This window comes from Papio anubis, chromosome 7 (genome assembly GCF_008728515.1).
Source record: "Papio anubis isolate 15944 chromosome 7, Panubis1.0, whole genome shotgun sequence".
NCBI classification, from domain to species: domain Eukaryota; kingdom Metazoa; phylum Chordata; class Mammalia; order Primates; family Cercopithecidae; genus Papio; species Papio anubis.
In genome coordinates, this window is record NC_044982.1 from 83,134,680 (window position 1) to 83,152,912 (window position 18,233).

General features: G+C 48.1%; 1 protein-coding gene across 12 annotated transcripts; it reads left to right on the forward strand.

Moving 5' to 3' along the window:
- The first annotated feature begins 1,340 nt into the window (after positions 1-1,340).
- On the forward strand, positions 1,341-17,666 carry PPP1R3E (protein phosphatase 1 regulatory subunit 3E). 12 transcript variants are annotated; one of them, XR_002523254.2, is made up of 6 exons: positions 1,341-2,125; positions 2,428-3,520; positions 4,963-5,103; positions 11,374-11,531; positions 16,124-16,331; positions 17,524-17,666. XR_002523254.2 is itself a non-coding variant. In XM_021941025.2 (3 exons), the coding sequence occupies exons 1-2, from the start codon at positions 1,709-1,711 to the stop codon at positions 2,848-2,850; spliced, it is 840 nt and encodes a 279-aa protein (XP_021796717.2). In that variant the 5' UTR covers positions 1,341-1,708; the 3' UTR covers positions 2,851-2,888; positions 4,963-6,215. The 12 variants fall into 12 exon arrangements, 2 of the variants coding, with proteins under 2 accessions (XP_021796717.2, XP_009209471.2); XR_001904670.3 differs by lacking the exon at positions 17,524-17,666 and adding an exon at positions 17,332-17,516; XR_001904669.3 differs by lacking the exon at positions 16,124-16,331.
- The last annotated feature ends 567 nt before the right edge of the window (positions 17,667-18,233 follow it).

Below are 18,233 nucleotides of genomic sequence, written 5' to 3' on the forward strand. Positions count from 1 at the left end.
GTACTTAGCACATTAAGTGCTATATAAGATCAGTAGGAAAGTTAGAAAAAAAAAAACTAAAAACACTTCACTTTTTTTTTTCCACTAAGGAAAAAAAAAAAAGAGAAAGAAAGAAAAGAAAAGAAAAGAAAGAAAGAAAGAAAGAAAGAAAGAAAGAGAGAGAGAGAGAGAGAGAGAAAGAGAGAAAGAAAGAAAGAAAGAAAGAAAGAAAGAAAGAAAGAAAGAAAGAAAGAAAGAAAGAAAGAAAGAGAGAGGAAAAAGCCAGGTCTGTCCTTCTTGGAAGCTCCCAGTAGTTGGGAATTCCACAGTCCCAACTCCAAGAGAGTTGTTGAGTGCTTGTTCATTCAATAATTTGAATGCCTACCATATACTAAAACACCATGAATCAGACAAAGCCCCTGCCCTCAAAGGGCTTACACTTGGGTTAGAAATCAGAACTCCACCACTTTTTCATAGACGAGAACACTGAGTTCAGAGTATGGTGTGGTGGCTCATGCCTGTAATCCCAGCAATTTGGGAGGCCAAGGCGGGCAGATCACCTGACATCAGGAGTTCGAGACAAGCCTGGCCAACATGCTGAAACCCCGTGTCTACTAAAAATACAAAAATTAGGCAGGCATGGTGGCAGACACCTGTAATCCCAGTTACTCAGGAGGCTGAGGTAGGAGAATCACTTGAACCCGGGAGGCAGAGGTTGCAGTGAGCCAAGATCACGACACTGCACTCCAGCCTGGGCGACAGAGTGAGACTCCATCACACACACACACACACACACACACACACACACACGAACACTGAGTCCAGAGAAGTTACCAGAGAAGTTATGCCTTGTTTGCTCAAGGTCACTAGAAGCTAGGTCTTCCCGCAGTTCTCAGTTCGGGTGCCACATTCTCACCTTCTATTTGAAAGACTCTACCTAGCTTTCATGACCTTTCCTTCTTTGCACCCACCATCACCCTCTGCCCAAACCAGGAGCCTAGGTTTCAGAAAACAGTGAACCCCAAAGATAAAGTCACATGCTGGACGTTTTGAACCTTCCCCTGCAAGAAAATGAAAGGTTATTTTATTCTTCCCAGCGTTAACCTTTCCTATGCTATGCCGGAAAGGTGGAGGACTTTTTACATTTTATTATTATTATTATTATTGTAGAGATTAGGGGTCTCACTATGTAGCCCAGGCTGAGTCTTGAACTCCTGGCTTCAAGCAATCCTCCCACCTCGGCCTCCCAAAGCGCTGGAATTAGAGGGGTGAGACACCGCGTCCGGCCCGTGAGTGTTTTTTTAAAAAGGTTGAGTGGCCTCACTCGGGACCGAAAAGGTGGAGTCCCCGCCCCCGGTGCAGCAGCGAAGACAAACGGAGCCACCTGTGAGAGGGCTGTGGGCGGGGGGACCCGGGCCGTGAGGGCCTTGGAACCGGAGGGTGAGTGCCGTTGAGCGCACGCTCAGAGCAGACCGCTAGCAGGAGGCAGGATGTGATAGTCTAAGACCCTGGAAGCTGACGGCCAGAGGGAGGGAAAGGTGGTCACAGAGGAGAGGCAAAGCAACGGGAGGTGGAGGATCCTGGAGGTGACTGCAAGGAGAGTACGCAGTGGCGAGGGGCTGCAGAAGCGGACCCAGCGACTTCTGCGCCGACGCGGTGCAGGCAGGAGAGAGGAAGAGAGGGGAGCGCGGTGGCGCTGCGGGCTGGCCCCGCCGGGGAGGGGGCTGCCATGTCCCGTGAGCGGCCCCCGGGCACCGACATTCCCCGCAACCTGAGCTTTATTGCCGCGCTAACGGAGCGCGCCTACTACCGTAGCCAGCGGCCCAGCCTCGAGGAGGAGCCAGAGGAGGAGCCAGGCGAGGGCGGGACGCGGTTCGGGGCACGATCCCGCGCTCACGCACCTAGTCGGGGCCGCCGGGCCCGCTCAGCACCAGCCGGAGGCGGCGGGGCTCGGGCGCCCCGCAGCCGTAGCCCAGACACCCGCAAGAGAGTGCGTTTCGCCGACGCACTGGGGTTGGAGCTGGCTGCCGTGCGCCGCTTCCGTCCCGGTGAGCTGCCCCGGGTGCCCCGCCACGTGCAGATCCAACTGCAGAGGGACGCCCTCCGCCACTTCGCGCCCTGCCAGCCCCGCGCCCGCGGCCTCCAGGTAGGCGGCGGGGGCACCTCCCCTCCTGGGGACCTCCCTCAGTCGGCCGCAGCAGGCGTGTGGGAGTGGATTTGCCAAAGAGCACCCATCTCCATCCCATCCCTGGGCTTGCGCCGGCCCATCCCTTTTGCGGTACACCATTTGCGAGTGGCTCTAGGCCACCCTGGCAGCGAGGCCGCACTCTGCGGGCGTGGACGCCGGAGTCGGCCTCTGATTGGCCCAGTGCCTCGCTCTGACACCGCCCCCTCTCTCTCCCCTCTCTCCGCCCTGGACTCCCTCCTCCCGCTTCTTTTTTCCTCCAGGAGGCGCGCGCCGCCCTGGAGCCAGCCAGCGAGCCCGGCTTCGCCGCCCGCTTGCAGGCGCAGCGCATCTGCCTGGAACGCGCGGAGGCGGGCCCGATGGGCGTGGCCGGGAGCGCGCGCGTGCTGGACCTGGCCTACGAGAAGCGCGTGAGCGTGCGCTGGAGTGCCGACGGCTGGCGGAGCCAACGCGAGGCGCCCGCGGCCTACGCCGGCCCGGCCCCGCCTCCGCCGCGCGCCGACCGCTTCGCCTTCCGCCTGCCCGCGCCGCCGATTGGGGGCGTCCTGCTCTTCGCTTTGCGCTACCGTGTGACAGGTCACGAGTTCTGGGACAACAACGGCGGCCGTGACTATGCTCTACGTGGGCCCGAGCACCCGGGCAGTGGCGGAGCCCCGGAGCCCCAGGGCTGGATCCACTTTATCTGAGACGAGGCGCCTGTGGCCGACGGCTGAAAACACCAAAGGCACCCGGGGGCTGGGGGACCCGATGTGGCGGGGAGGAATAGGAGAGACCAGGATTGGTGGGGAGCAGTCCAAGGGAGTCAAGCCGGGGAGGGCAAGAAGGGTGGGGAAATCAGGGGCATGGGGGCGGGGGAGCCGGGGGAGTGGGCGGAACCAACGAAGCTCGGGGAGATCCGGGTGTTAAAAGCTGGTTGGATGTGAGTGAAAGGGACCCAGACTCTAGGAGGAAGGAGACCCGAAACGGCACCGGAGGGATTAGAAAAAAAGGAAAAGAATGGGGATGATGGTGGCTTTCCCTTCAGTGAGTGGGCACTGGGAGAAAGGGAGGAGGTCCATCAGGCCTAGGCAGTTGAAGAAGGTTAAGAACCTTTTGGAGACGGAGGAGGTATGATGTGAAGTAGCCCACCCAGTCGAAGTAATTTAGATTGCTGGCGCATTCCCTCTTCTTACCCACCTTTTCCACCTCAGATCCCCCGTCCTACCCATCCTAGCTTTAACTCAGCCATAATTGCCTTGCTTAATCCCAGGAACCTGGCCACTGCTCCTTGGTCCTTGGCATTAGGACGGGATTCCCTTGTCACCTCTGACAGTTCCTGGCTGCAGTGTCCGCGGACTGGCTGGGGAGTGATGACAGGTAGCCATCAGAGCTCCAGCCTCCAGGCAGCTTTAGGGATTAAAATGGAGGCCAAAGCAACTCCAGACCTGTTTTTATAGCCAAATACTGTGGTGCCTCCGGGGTTGTACACTCAGGGGCTTCCAGGAAAATGCCAACCTTACCTTTCTGGAGTGCCTTTTAATAACCTCCAAGCACTTTATGGACTGTTTGTCGAGGGACGGTGAATCAGGAGAATGACTATTCTGATTTCCTTTGTCTCCGAAAAGGAATTCCCTGACTACATAACTTTGGGCAAGTTACTTCACCTCTTTGTGCCCCAGTTTTTTCCTTGGAAAACTGGATTTAGATTAGATGATCTTTTAAGGCTCCTTGTATGATATTTTGTGATCTGTACATGGCAGAGTATAGATTAGAAGCCACATTTTGCAACCTAGTGCTATGGTTCAGAATACATAGTACCCCAAGCGTCTGGCTGGGGCCGAGGATGGGTCCTCCAGTTCTTGGCACAGATATTCCAGAGCCCACGAAGCATCCCATAACCAACCATCAGCCCATCATCTGCTCCATTTTGCTCTTGCCCTCACAGACTTTCAGCCTCCATGCTCTGAGACAACTGTGGATAGGTACATCTCTTTTGGTGAAAATGATGCTTGAGAACCCAAAAGATTAAAGGAAACAATGTTAGGGGCTTTTGTGGGGATAAAAGATAATGGGTATGTGGAATAGAAACATTTCAAATGAAGAATCAAAACATTTCAATCAATCCACTTGGTTGTAAAAAAACAAAACAAACAAATAAAACACCTAAGCAACTTGAATAGTAAATGGCATCAGAAGATGGCAGTCTGCTCCATAACCAGAGCAAGTGCAGTGGGAAAGCTGGACTCTCATACCCACTCACATTCATGCCTTATGTCTCTCCTCCTGGTTAACCTTAAGAGGGGAGTGATTCCTCTGCTGGTTGCTGCTTTTCCTTTTCTCTTACCCTATTCCTTTTTTTTTTTTTTTTTTGAGACAGAGTGTCGCTCTGTCGCCCAGGCTGGAGTGCAGTGGCCACATCTCAGCTCACTGCAAGCTCCGCCTCCCGGGTTCACGCCATTCTCCTGCCTCAGCCTCCCGAGTAGCTGGGACTACAGGCGCCCACCACCTCGCCCGGCTAGTTTTTTGTATTTTTTAGTAGAGACGGGGTTTCACCGTGTTAGCCAGGATGGTCTCGATCTCCTGACCTCATGATCCGCCCGTCTCGGCCTCCCAAAGTGCTGGGATTACAGGCTTGAGCCACCGCGCCCGGCCCTCTTACCCTATTCCTAACCTCTTTGCTTCTCTCTTTCTTTACTTGTGTCTCTCCCTTCTCATCACTTTTTTTCTTTTAACATACAGGGCATTTACCTTCATTTTGTCTATTTCCATTTGTTTCCTTCTTCATTCTTGTTCATCTCTGTTATTCCTTCTCCCTCCAGAAGGGATGGAAACCCTATTTTCTTTTCTCCAAGACTGTGGTTGGTCTACTTTCCTCACTCGGGCTCCTTGACAGTCTTCTAGAAGAGAGAAGGAGGAAAAGAAGCAGTTTCTGATGTTACAGATGAACAAGGATCTCCCAGGTAACCAACTCTCCACACCCATTTCTGTTACTAATTTTTCAAAGAGAAATTTCTGGTTCCCCTTCTTCCTTATCACTGAGTGAAGGGGGACGGGCATGCACATGTGCCCATACATGCATTCAGAATAGAGTGTGGGGGTGGGTGCAATGGATCACGCCTGTAATCCCAGCTCTTTGGGAGGCTGAGGCAGGTGGATCATTTGAGGTCAGAAGTACAAGACCAGCCTGGCCAACATAGTGAAACCCTGTATCTACTAAAAATACAAAACTTAGCCGTGCATGGTGACTCATGCCTGTAGTCCCAGCTACTCAGGAGGCTGAGGCAGGAGAATCACTTTAACGGGGAGATGGAGGTTGCAGTGAGCTGAGATTGTGCCACTGCACTCCAGCCTGGGTGACAGTGAGACTCCGTACCAAAAAAAAAAAAAAAAAAAAAAGAATAGAATATGGGGCTTGTTACCATGCCCCTCCTGTCCACAACCTTAGTCTTTGAGAAAAGATGACTGAAAGAGAGGAACCCTCCAAGTCATTCCTCAAACAAATGCCCATTTAAACATCATCCTTGTGAAGAAAACAGGAAGAATGTCATGTACCACGTGGATCACCTTCAGTTCAAAGTTGCAGCAAAGTGAAGAAAGAAACTACTGGAAGCTACCCAGCAATGCACTGTTTAGTCATCAATTAGGAGCCCACAGGAGGATAATAGGGAGACTGGGTGGAGGCTCAGTTTGTAATAATCTCTTGTCTAATGTATGTGTGTCACTGCCATGTTGTATTAACAATAGTGAGGGCTCACATTTACTTAATACTTGTGTGCTAAAATCTGGTTTTTTTTTCTTTCCAGAACTATGACTCGATCGTAAAATCTGTTTTGTTTGCATGCATGCCCAAAACAACCCTATGAGTAGAACATTATCATTATCTGTATTTTAGAGATGAGGAAACAGGATCAGAGAAGCTCAGTGATTTGTTCAAGATCACACAGCTAGTAAATGGCAGAAGTAGGATTGTGAACCCAGGGAATCTCCAGAGCCTCTGTGTAACCATGATGTTATATTTTTTTCCTCTTTTAAAACAAAATTAAAAACCTTGCTATAATCTCTTATGAAAAGACCATAGTTTCTGATTGTGCTCTGCCTTCCCATCCTGCCAATCTTCTGGACTGGCTTGGAGAAGACGGGGGGCCCCCAAGCTTCATCTGTGACTTAAAGGAGTTTGCTGCTGTCTCCTGTGTCAGTGTCCCATCAGCACGGGACCCCCCTCACCTGCCTACTTACACTCTAGCCTTTCCATACATTGGAATTGTCTCCTGGCCCTAGCCAGCGCTCCACACCTGTTGGTGTGCCACCTCCCTCCCTCTTCCCCCACTGGCCTTGAACAGATAAACCCCCTACTGTTGCCACTAGGTTGGGTCCATGACTGAGACACCTGCTAGAGGGTCTGTGCTTGGGCCTTTTCTAGGAATCCTGATGTTACTGGGTAAGTGCCAACTCTGTGGGCAGAATGCTAATGATAATCCTGTTCCCTAAGCTCTTTCTCTCTGAGAAGTACCCTGGCTCACTGCCCCCAATCTCAGCTTTATAGAACAACATTTTGGTCTTGATTATTCCCATATTGAGCTGCCCCAAGGCTTGGGTAAGCTGTTAGTTTCCCCACTGCCTCAGGGCTGGATCTGGCTGAGCTACTTTCTTATGCACACAAATAATGGGTGTCTCCTTGGAACCTGACTTTACATAACTGTCAGTGCTACCAAACCTTGTAAAATAGGGAAGAAACTAATATTTCTTGAGTGGCTCTCTGGAGAGATTCCCTGCCCTGATGCCTTTGGTGTGTACTCCTTTCCCAGGACTTCAGCACTGAGATTTTCCCAACACCCTGGCTTTCTCTCGCGTTGGGTTGAGCTGATTCAGCACTACCACAAACCCCACCATCTGCAAATCAACCAAGATTAGTCAGTATGCCCTTTCCATCTGGCACTGCTCTTCCAAAACTTCCATCTGTATTTCTCATACCCCCAGTAAGCAAAGCTGAGTGTGCTAGGAGAGAGCTGCATCCACTGCTTTCTCCCAGCCAGGTGCAGTCTAATCTGACACAGGGAACGCTAGAAGTTTAGCGGAATCTTCAGCCACCCTATTAATGTGTCACACATTAGGCGTTATGGTGGAAACTCCTCTGACGGCTCATGACTGTATGAACAGGAGCAATTTGGAATATAACATGCCAGCGGTGCACTGGGAAGTGCTGTAAGAGAAAACACTACCAAGGTCATAGGCTTGGGTCCTTGAGGCAATCCAGCTCTGTTGCCCATTCCTCTCATCCAGACCGCAGGTATCTTCCTACACCTACCTGTCCCATAGCTTCCGTCCTGTTTTGTTTGTTTTTCTTTGTGAATGTAGAAAAACATTTCATTGTGAGCCCTAGCTCCTCGGTTCTCCATCTAACACCTACATTCCCTTGTTTCTAACTGCTATGTTTTTCTGGAGCCTGTTGGGGTCTTTACAGTTTGCAGGTCACAGAATCAGACCTGAAAAGGCTTCTCTTCAGACATCATTGGCTCCAGGCTCCTTTACAGATGAGAACACAGGTCCAGAGGTGAGAAACGACTCTAGCAGGGTCATAGAATTTGTTAGTGCAGCTCAAGATGGGACTTAAACTCAGGCCTCCTTATCGCATCCCATTCCCAGGCTAAGAAACAGGTCTGTGCTGGGTGTAGTGGTTCATACTTGTAATCGCAACACTTTGGGAGGCTGAGGCAGGAGCGTTGCTTGAGTCCAGGAGTTTGAGACTTAGCGACATAGTGGGACCCTGTCTCTAGAAAAACTTAAAAAATTAGCTAGACATGGTGGCACACGTCTGTAGTCCCAGCTATTCGGGAACCTGAGACAGGAGGATCGTTTGAGCGCAAGAGTTGGAGGTTACTGAGCTATGATCACACCACTACACTCCAGCCTGGTGACAGTGAGACCCTCAAAAAATATATAAAATAAAAATAAGAAAAGAAGGAGGTCTCTACACAAACCCGTGATTTTCCATGGCAAGGGATAACATCATAAATGTTTCATTTTCTGCTATTAGTTTCCATTCCTTTCCCCATCCAGGCGAAAAAGAGAAACAAAAGACAATGACAGTATTTTCTGTGTCCCCAACTTTGGCACTTTTGTTGATGTTGCTAAGGAGCAGTGACCTTGCTAAAAAGAATAATCCATTCACTGAATAGCTAACCTGGGGAGGAAATGAAAATTTCCCATGTGAATCTCCCCAAATCAACCCTGTGCACTTGGCCCTCAACCCAATAGTATTGTGCCTCACTTCGACTTCCATGGGCAACTGCCCTCCCTTCTGGACATAAAACCTCACATTTTAAATAAAGTTGAAATATGAAAAGAAAGTATGTAATAAGATATTCAGAAGTATTGTGTGTTTGGGGCTAAGGGCAACAAGAGACTCAGAAGCAAGACTCCCTCCTTGACTCAATTTCTTGGTCACCTTGTTTCTTTTTGTGTGTGTGTCCAGAAAAATTTAGTAAGTTTGCTTATAATTATTATAAAGTTGAACCACTGAAACATTTTGACTTGCATTAATGCTTTACTTCCCCACCCACATTTTTATTAAAAATTCACACACACATGAAAATTGAAAAACTGACAACACCTGACTTCTGTCTCCTATTCTGCTCACAGTCATATACTTAGGTACCTTTTGACCCCATGGGGGAAAAAAATCTAACATTCAGAACTGCCAATAACAGGAAGCAGAGACTTTTTTTTTTTTTTTTTTGAGAATGAAGTTTCCCCGATCATAATGGATTCTTAAGTACATTCTTCACGCATGCAGCATGCTAACTGGATGTCTTTTGACATAGGTGTTACACGTGTGGCATGGACAACACACAGGTTGGTGTCTTCAAAAGGCCAACCAGATAGGCTTTGCTTGCCTCCTGCAAAGCACCACTAAGCTGCACTCTGGAAGGGCAAATCTCTTTTAAAGTCCTGAGCAATTTCTCACACCAGATGCTGGAAGGGAAGTTTGCGAATCAGTTTAGTAGATGTCTGATAATGTCTAATTTCAGGGAGTACCACAGTACCAGGCCTGTAATGACGAGGTTTCTTCACCCTCCAGTAGAGGGCGCACCCTTGTGAGCAGTTTTTGTGGGAGGTCGGGGGGAGTGTGTGTGTGTTGTTTTTTGGGTTTTTTTCCTGAGACAGAGTCTTGCTGTCGCCCAGGCTGGAGTGTAGTGCACGATCTCGGCTTACTGCAACCTCAGCCTCCCCAGGTTCAAGCGATTCTCCTTGCCTCAGTCCCTGAGTATCTGGGACTACAGGCACGCACTGCCACACCTGGCTAATTTTTTTTTTTTTTTTTTTTTTTTTTTAGTAGACACGGGGCTTCACTATGTTGGACAGACTGGTCTTGAACTCCTGACCTCAAGTGATCTGCCCGCCTCGGCCTCCCAGAGTGCTAGGATTACAGGCGTGAGCCACTGTGGCTGGCCAATTTTTGTTGTTGTTGCTTATTTGTTTGTTTGTTTGAGACGGAGTCTTGCTCTGTCTCCCAGGCTGGAGTCTCCCAGGCTGGAGTGCAGTGGCGCCATCTCAGCTCACTGCAACCTACGCCTCCTGGGTTCCAGCGATTCTCCTGCCTCAGCCTCCAGAGTAGCTGGGATTACAGGTGCGTGCCACCACGCCAGGCTAATTTTTATATTTTTAGTGGAGATGGGGGTTTCACCATGTTGGCCAGGCTGGTTTCGAACTCCTGACCTCAGATGATCCACCCGCTCGGCCTCCCAAAGGGTTGAGATTACAGGCGTGAGCCCCTGCGCCGGACGCCCAGTTTTTGTTTGTTTGTTTGTTTGTTTGTTTGTGACGGAGTCTGCTCTGTTGCCCAGGCTGGAGTGCAGTGGCGCGATCTCGGCTCACTGCAAGCTCGGCCTCCCGGATTCACACCATTCTTCTGCCTCAGCCTCCGGAGTAGCTGGGACTACAGGCGCCCACCACCACGCCCGGCTAATTTTTTATGTTTTTAGTAGAGACGGGGTTTCACCGTGTTAGCCAGGATGGTCTCGATCTCCTGACCTCGTGATCTGCCCGCCTCGGCCTCCCAAAGTGCTGGGATTACAAGCGTGAGCCACCGCTCCCGGCCGTTTTTGTATTTTTTTTAGTAGAGTCGGGGTTCTGCCATGTTGGGCAGGCTGGTGTCGAACTCCAGGCCACACGTGATCCGCCCGCCTCGGCCTCCTGAAGTGCTGAAATTACAGGCATGAGCCATCTCGCCCGGCTGGAGCAGCTTTTGTAGCCAGTTGCTTCCTGGGTGCTTTACCTCCAGTCAATTTGTGAGCAGTCTGCTTTGTGTGAGACTGTGAGAGAGACCTCCTTATTTACTCCCCTTCTTCAGCTAGAGCTCAGGGAGCTAGAGATGGCCCTGGTTAGAGAGCTACCTTATTTCCTAAAAGTCCTATTCTCTTTCTACTGGAGTGCCCTCTGGCTATGCAAACGCCGAGGGGAAGGATTTTTGGAGGACTCAGGCAGGCCTGACGTAAGACACTCCCAACGGGATCCTATCATCATTTTGGGTAGTGGGAAATTTACCAAGGCCCAGCTCTTCTCTGGAACCCAGTACCAACTGCTTTAACCAGGGAAGAGCTTGGGGAAAGCCCTGCGTTTCTCCTTGGGTGGGGGAATCCTTCCTTAAGGAGGCCATCTGAATTACATTCTGCTGCTGCTTTTTTTTTTTTTTTTTTTTTTTTTTTTTAAGACAGAGTCTTACTCTGTGGCTAGGCCAGAGTGCAGTGATGCAATCTCGGCTCACTGCAACCTCCGTCTCCCGGGTTCAAGCGATTCTCCTGCCTCAGCCTCTGGAGTAGCTGGGACTACAGGCGTGCAGTACCACGGCCAGCTAATTTTTGTATTTTTAGTAGAGACACGCTTTCACCCTGTTGGCCAGGATGGTCTCTATCTCTTGAGCTCGTGATCCGCCCCCCTCGGCCTCCCAAAGTGCTGGGATTACAGGCCTGAGCCACCGCACCCGGCCTACATTCTACTTCTTAAGTGCTGGATGGAAGAGCAAAGCACCTACCAAATGCAACCCCCTAAGGCGGAGGAGGAGAAATATGGAAAGGAAAAGCAAGGATGTCTGCCTAATTCAGAATGGAGTGATCCATTATACAAGGAAGAGGTCCTTGAAAAAGATTAAGTTCTAACAGGATTGACTTCTACATCACTTGAATAATGAAAGAATCCAATTACCCTCAAAGTAATTAGAATGTTCCTACTAGGGAAGCCCTACCCTGAGAATAACAGATGCCTCCTCATTACATCATAATGGCCAAGTTGTGATGTCGGCACAGAGCACTTACTGGTCAGTAAGTGTTGTAAGTGAAACAAGATATGCTGAAGAGCAGAATCAGCATGAGGAGCAGACACCCCAGGAGAGGTAAGTGGGTTCGCTCCATGGCTTATTGTCCAGGGTCTCTGTGGCCCCAACCTCATTGCAGACTTCTCACATTTTTGGTTAGGTGTGTCTGAACTCGTTTCTCCACTAACCTTCAATGCAGCTTTTGCTATCCCAAGTCTATCCGAAATCCTCAATCATTGCAGTTCGTACTAAAACAGCCCTCCAGCTCTGATATTTCTTAGGAGACAGAGCCCAGGGTACTGGAGTATGATTTCCCCAAATGGCCCAGAAACTCCCCATATCCATTCGGTTAGTCCCAGGGGTAGATCCAGCTTTTTGGGTGCCTGAAATGTGTAACTTTTAGAGCCCCCTTTAAGAAAAATAAATACAAGATTAGGGGAAAAACGTGAATATTTGTTTTAGAATGAGAAAAGCTGTCAACGAATAATTTTTTTAAAAGCTGTCAAAAATTGTCTACCTGACAAACCTATATATTAGTCTACAATTTTTTTTAAGCTGCCTGCTCTGATAGCCTTTTCATATGATAAATACGTTTTCCTAAAGAGAAAAGTAATTCAGTCTTCCAGAAAGATTGATCATATTTCAAAAATCCCCCACCTTTTTTTTTTTTTTTAATCCAGGGTCTCAGTGTGTCACCCAGGCTGGAGTGCAGCTCACTACAGCCTCAACCTCCTGGGCCCAAGTGGGTCTCCCACCTCAGCCTCCCAAGTAGCTGGGACAGCAGGCATGCACTACCACAGCTTTTTTTTTTTTTTTTTAATACTGAGTCTCGCACCATCGCCCAGGCTGGAGTGCAGTGGTGCAATCTTGTCTCACTCCAAGCTCCGCCTCCTGGGTTCACACCATTCTCCTGCCTCAGCCTCCTGAGTAGCTGGGACTACAGGTGCCCACCACCACGCCCAGCTAATTTTTTGTATTTTTAGTAGAGACGGGGTTTCACCATGTTAGCCAGGATGGTCTCAATCTCCTGACCTTGTGATCTGCCCGCCTTGGCCTCCCGAAGTGCTGGGATTACAGGCATGAGCCACCGCGACTGGCCTTTTTTTTTTTTTTGAGAGAGAGAGAGAGACAGGATCTCGCTGTGTTGCCCAGGGTGATCCTTCTGCCTCAGTCTCCCAAGTGCTGGGATTACAGATATGAGCCACGTACCAGGCCACATTTTAAAAATTCTTGATAATTTACAAAAATTTTATCTTCACACCTTGTAAGTGATAATGTCACAACTTTTTAGGATTTTTGTCAAACGTAGTGTTTCAAATTTGTAATAACTAATGCCATATACTATTCGAATTGGTGACATTATTTCTGGAAGCTATGCGTATTAGTTTACTAGGGGTGCCATAGCAAAATAGCACAGATTGGGTGACTTGAACAACAAATTTATTTTCTCAGTTCTGAAAGCCAGATGCTCAAGATCAAGGTGTTGGGGAAGTTGCTTTGTTCTGAGGTCTCTCCTTGGTTTCTAAACGGCTATATTCTCCCTGTGCCTTCACACGCTCTTTGCTCTGTGTACACAACTGTGTCCACATTTCCTCTCATAAGGACACCAGTGACACTGTATTAGAATCCACCCTATAGACCTAATTTATTATTTTATTTTGAGATGGGGTCTCGCTCTGTCACTCAGATTGGAGAACAGTGATGCGATCATGTTTCACTGAAGCCTCAGTCTCCTGGGCTCTAGCAATCCTCCCACCTCAGTCTCCCAAGTAGCTGGGACTACAGGCACACATCATCACACTGGGCTCATTTTTTATTTTCTGTAGAGACAGGGGACGGGGTCTCGCTGTGTTGCTCAGGCTGGTCTCAAACTCCTGGGCTCAAGTGATCCTCCCGCCTTGGCCTCCCATAGTGCTGGGATTACAGGTGTGAGCCACTGCGCCCGGATCCTAAAGACCTCATTTTAACACAGTTACCTCTTTAAAGATCTTATCTCCAAACACGGTTACATTCTGAAATACTAGGGGTTAAGACTTTAACATGAATTTTTTGGGGGATATAGTTCAGTTCATAACATTATAACTACATGGGGATAATTTAGTCACAGAAGTAACTGCAAATCACTTAAGTATACCTACTAAACCCACACTAAATGTATTGCCACCCAGCACAGTGGCTCATGCCTGTAATCCCAACACTTTGGGAAGCCAAGGTGGGCAGACTGCTTGAGCTCAGGAGTTTGAGACCCATCTGGGCAACAAAAAAATACAAAAAATTAGCCAGCTGTGGCAGTGTGCCTGTAGTCCGGGCTACTTGGAAAGCTGAAGTGGGAGGATCACGTGAGCCTGGCGAGGTCAAGGCTGCAGTGTGCCATGGTTGAACCAACGCGCTTCGGCCTGGGGGACAGAGTGAGACCCCTGACTCAAAAAAAAAAAAAAAAAATGTATTCCCAACTCCCATTGCCAATCCCAAAATGTCCATGGCTTTTCCATTGCCACCTGACAAAAGGAGACATGTGATAGAGGTGAAATCATAAATGAAAAAGACCTCAATCTTTTTTTTTCTTTTTTGCCTTTAAAATTTTTTTTTATTTCAATAGGTTTTAGGGAACAGGTGGTGTTTGGTTACATGGATAAGTTCTTTAGTAGGGATTTCTGAGATTCTTGTGCACCCATCACCTGAGCAGTGTCCACTGCAACCAATGTGTAGTCTTTTATCCCTCACTCCCCTCCCACTCTTCCCCCCAACTCCCCAGTCCCAAAATTCCATTGTATCATTCTTACACCTTTATGTACTCAAATAACTTCTAGGCTTAATTGTTTGTTAAACAATCCAACAGTAAAGATATACATCTTACCAGAAATGTCTCAGAGGAATAATTTGGTTACTATCTTTAAAAGTGTGAAAGCAACTAGAGGAGGAAAAAAAAGTAAACTTTAGCTCATTTAAGTTTGAGGTTAGTCGCCGGGCGCGGTGGCTCACGCCTGTAATCCCAGCACTTTGGGAGGCCGAGACGGGCGGATCACGAGGTCAGGAGATCGAGACCATCCTGGCTAACACGGTGAAACCCCGTCTCTACTAAAAAATACAAAAAACTAGCCGGGCGCGGTGGCGGGCGCCTGTAGTCCCAGCTACTCGGGAGGCTGAGGCAGGAGAATGGCGGGAACCCGGGAGGCGGAGCTTGCAGTGAGCTGAGATCCGGTCACAGCACTCCAGCCTGGGCGACAGAGCGAGACTCCGTCTCAAAAAAAAAAAAAAAAAAAAAAGTTTGAGGTTAGTCAAGAAATGTGAAATTATTAATATGCTGGGTTTTTCTACTGACTTCTACATCCATATTGCAGAATAAAAATTAAGATTCAAAAATTTCTCTTTTTTAAAATTTTTCTTTAAGTTCTGGGTTACATGTGCAGAACGTCCAGGTCTGTTACATAGGTATACATGGGCCATGGTGGTTTGCTGCCCCGGTCAACCTGTCATCTAGGAGACCTCAATCTTAACCAATTACCATTTAAATATATTTTGTCAAACTTTTACAAAAGCCTACAATTGCGTTAACACATTGCTGGGGCTCCTCCCATGCCTTGGGTGAGTCTGTGCAGGGAAGGACTCTGAAACTTTAGATTCCTTAGCTATAGAATGGGGTGTCCAATTTTTTTGCTTCCCTGGGGCCACATTGGAAGAAGAATTGTCTTGTACCTCACATAAAATACACTAACACTAATGATAGCTGATGAACAACAATAACAACAACAAAATCACACAAAAAAGTCTCAAAATGTTTTAAGAAAGTATATGAATTTGTGTTGGGCCGCATTCAAAGCTGAGCTGTCCTGGGCCACATGTTGAACAAGCTTGCTGTAGAGTAAAACATGGCTCCGGAGGGTCAGCTCTGCTAATGTCTCACTCATGCGAAGGGAAAGAAAGCTTTCACTAGAGATGGAGCATTAACATATCTACAGTGAGGATGACATGAGTCCCCATTCTTTAGCAGTGATCCCTGGAAGAGTTGGGGGAGGTTATTGTGTTACTAAAGGTGGGACCCTTGTCAGCCTGGACATCTCCCTTCCCTTCACTTCCCCAGCCCAGTCCATTCCATCCAAAGCTATAGGGAGAAGCCCACATAGGAGGAGGAGGCTTCAGCCTACATTTAGAACTGAGGCAGGAAAGTTTCTTTTCCCTTCCTTGGATTCCCCTTATTCCTAAATCTGTCTTCAATTCTGTCCCCCACTCCTGATTCTTGGCAGTATCTTTCTGAGACAAGAAAGGTAACTGGGCCATTCACCTTTTGTAATTCCAAGTCCATGATTAGTGACATCCAGAGTGACTCATTGAACCCTCCAGGGTCAGGTTTTTGGTTCCCACTGACAGTTCTTACCTGGCTTTCTAGTCAAACACACATGAATTCCTCTCAGTCAATGCAGTCTCATTCATTGTTTGGATTATAAGGGAATGACCTCTCCACAGATAACAGAATTGCTACTGCTGCCTAAAATGTTTCACTTTTCCCTTCATTACATACAAACCAATAAGGCATTGCGGATAATCATGATTTATGAAAAGGTTTGTGTATGTCACCAGCCTTGCTTCAAACCCTAAAGGATCGAAAGTGTCTAACCTTAAAGCTGATTTATATGTCTTTCCATTGTTTACCCCATTATGTTTTTTGCCAGATATCAGTTTGAAGGATGTGGGACTGGCTATTAGGTTGAGATTGTTACTAAGTGAAATGAGGGAGCAGAGGAGGCAGGGGCAAATACAGCTACAGCAACAGAAAATAGAGCTCAATTCCGCAGGAGATATATGATGCCTGGCCACCTTAAAATAGCTCTGTACCTTAGAATGCAGCCATGAAGAATACATTATGATGGCTTCTTGGAGGTATGTCAGGAGGCGGAGTGGTGAGGTCTGGGAATACAGGACAAAGTCTGAAAATGTTTTGTATTATATATACAGTGTTACATTACCTAAGTAGGCAAGAAGAGACTTTTTCAAAGACCAACATGAGAACAGAAGAGTCACTTCAGAAAAGATTGTTTCCAAGTTTTAGGCATGTTTACTAGAGAAAAGTTGTAATCAGAAATCTTACTGAGGATTATAGACTCGGGTCTATAGACCAAAAGCAAGCAGCCCTTTAGAAAGGTTCAGTCGGGCGTGGTGGCTCATGCCTGTAATCTCAGCACTTTGGGAGGCAGAGATCGGTGGATTGCTTGAGCCCGAGAGTTTGAGACCAACCTGGTCAACATGACAGAACCCCATCTCTACAAAAAAATACAATAATTTGGCAGTCATGGCAGCGCATGCCTGTAGTCCCAGCTACTAAGGAGGCTGAGGCAGGAGGATTGCTTCAGCCTGGGAGGTCAAGGCCACCATGAGTGAAGATCGCACCACTGCATTCCAGCCTGGACGACAGAGTGAGACCCAGTCTCACTTCTATTTTTTTTAAATAGAAAGGTTCAGACTGCTCTGACGCTATTTTAATCTACAGCTTACATACAGGTAGTGGGGGTTCAGTATGTGCTCAGCAGTTACCTCAAATTTGCTCACAAGTTACATTAAAGCAGAATCACATAAAAGTTTGGGTGTAAGAGTACATTTGGTTATAGATTATAGAGGCAACATCCTTAACCCCGTTGGACGTCATCTTATGTGCAAGAAAAGGCAAGGACTAGGGTCATTTATCTTTTATTATTATTATTATTATGAATTTTTAGAGACAGGGTGTCACTCTGTTGCCTAGGCTGCAGTGCAGTGGTGCAATCATAGCTCACTACAGCCTACAACTCCTGGGCTCAAACGATCCTCCTGCTTCAGCCTCCTGAGTAGCTGGGACTACAAGTGCACGCCACCAAGTCCAGCTAATTTTTAAATTTTTCTGCAGAGACAGGGACTCGCTATGTTGCCTCGCTGGTCTTGGATCCTGGCCTCAAGCAATCCTCCCTCTTTGACCTCCCAAAGCATTGGGATTAGGTTTGTGAGCCACCGCTCCCAGCCCGTTTATCTTTTAGGGAATATAGTGACTCAGGCAAGAGACATGGTTGACTGTGTGCCCTATCCTCTTTTGTCTTCAAAGGGTCATCCCAGAGACTTCAGAGTCAGAGGCTTTGTGAAATTATGTTGCCAAGCAGAATTGAGCAAGTCTGGCTTCTTACATTTGTTACTTTGTCTCACAGAAGATGGGGAATCCTAAAATACAAATTTTGGCCTATAACTTCATACTGTGTGGGATACTGCTTTGGTGAAGTCCGTTTTATTGTCATCCCTTTCTTTTTGTAAGTTAAAAAAATTTTTTTTTTGAGGCAAGGTCTCACTATGTTGCCCAGACTGGCCTCGAACTCTTGGAATCAAGTCATTCTCCCACCTCAGTCTTCATCCCTTTCTAGCTAGTGAAAAACAAATACTATGCAGAACTCCGGGTCTTCTTTTCTAGGGCAAGGAGGGGAGCCGGAGGGTCTGGTAGGTCCCAATGAGCTGACTGCTCCAGCACTTCATCTTTGGGAACATCGGTCTGGTGCCAGTTTGACCCAGGGAACGGCCTAAGTCGCCCGCAGGCTCCTAAGGTCCTCGTCTTTCCGGGTGGCAAGACATCTGATCCATCTCGAGAACAAGTTCCCGGTTGCTTTAGGCGCTTTGTTACTGCTGACGCTGCTGGTGGCGGTTGGGCTCTCGGCTGGGAAAGGCGCAGCTCGTGTGTATGGCTCGGGAGGGGGCACTGAAAAGGTCTTCCTGGAGGGCTTCCTTCAGAAGGAAACAAATTGGGAGTTGTTGGCGGTCCAGACAGTT

Bases quoted from the DNA above. Each gene is read 5' to 3' on its own strand.
- PPP1R3E (XM_021941025.2), top strand. From the start codon at position 1,709: ATGTCCCGTGAGCGGCCCCCGGGCACCGACATTCCCCGCAACCTGAGC. The intron at 2,126-2,427 runs GTAGGCGGCGGG...TTTTTCCTCCAG, and splicing joins CCCGCGCCCGCGGCCTCCAG to GAGGCGCGCGCCGCCCTGGA.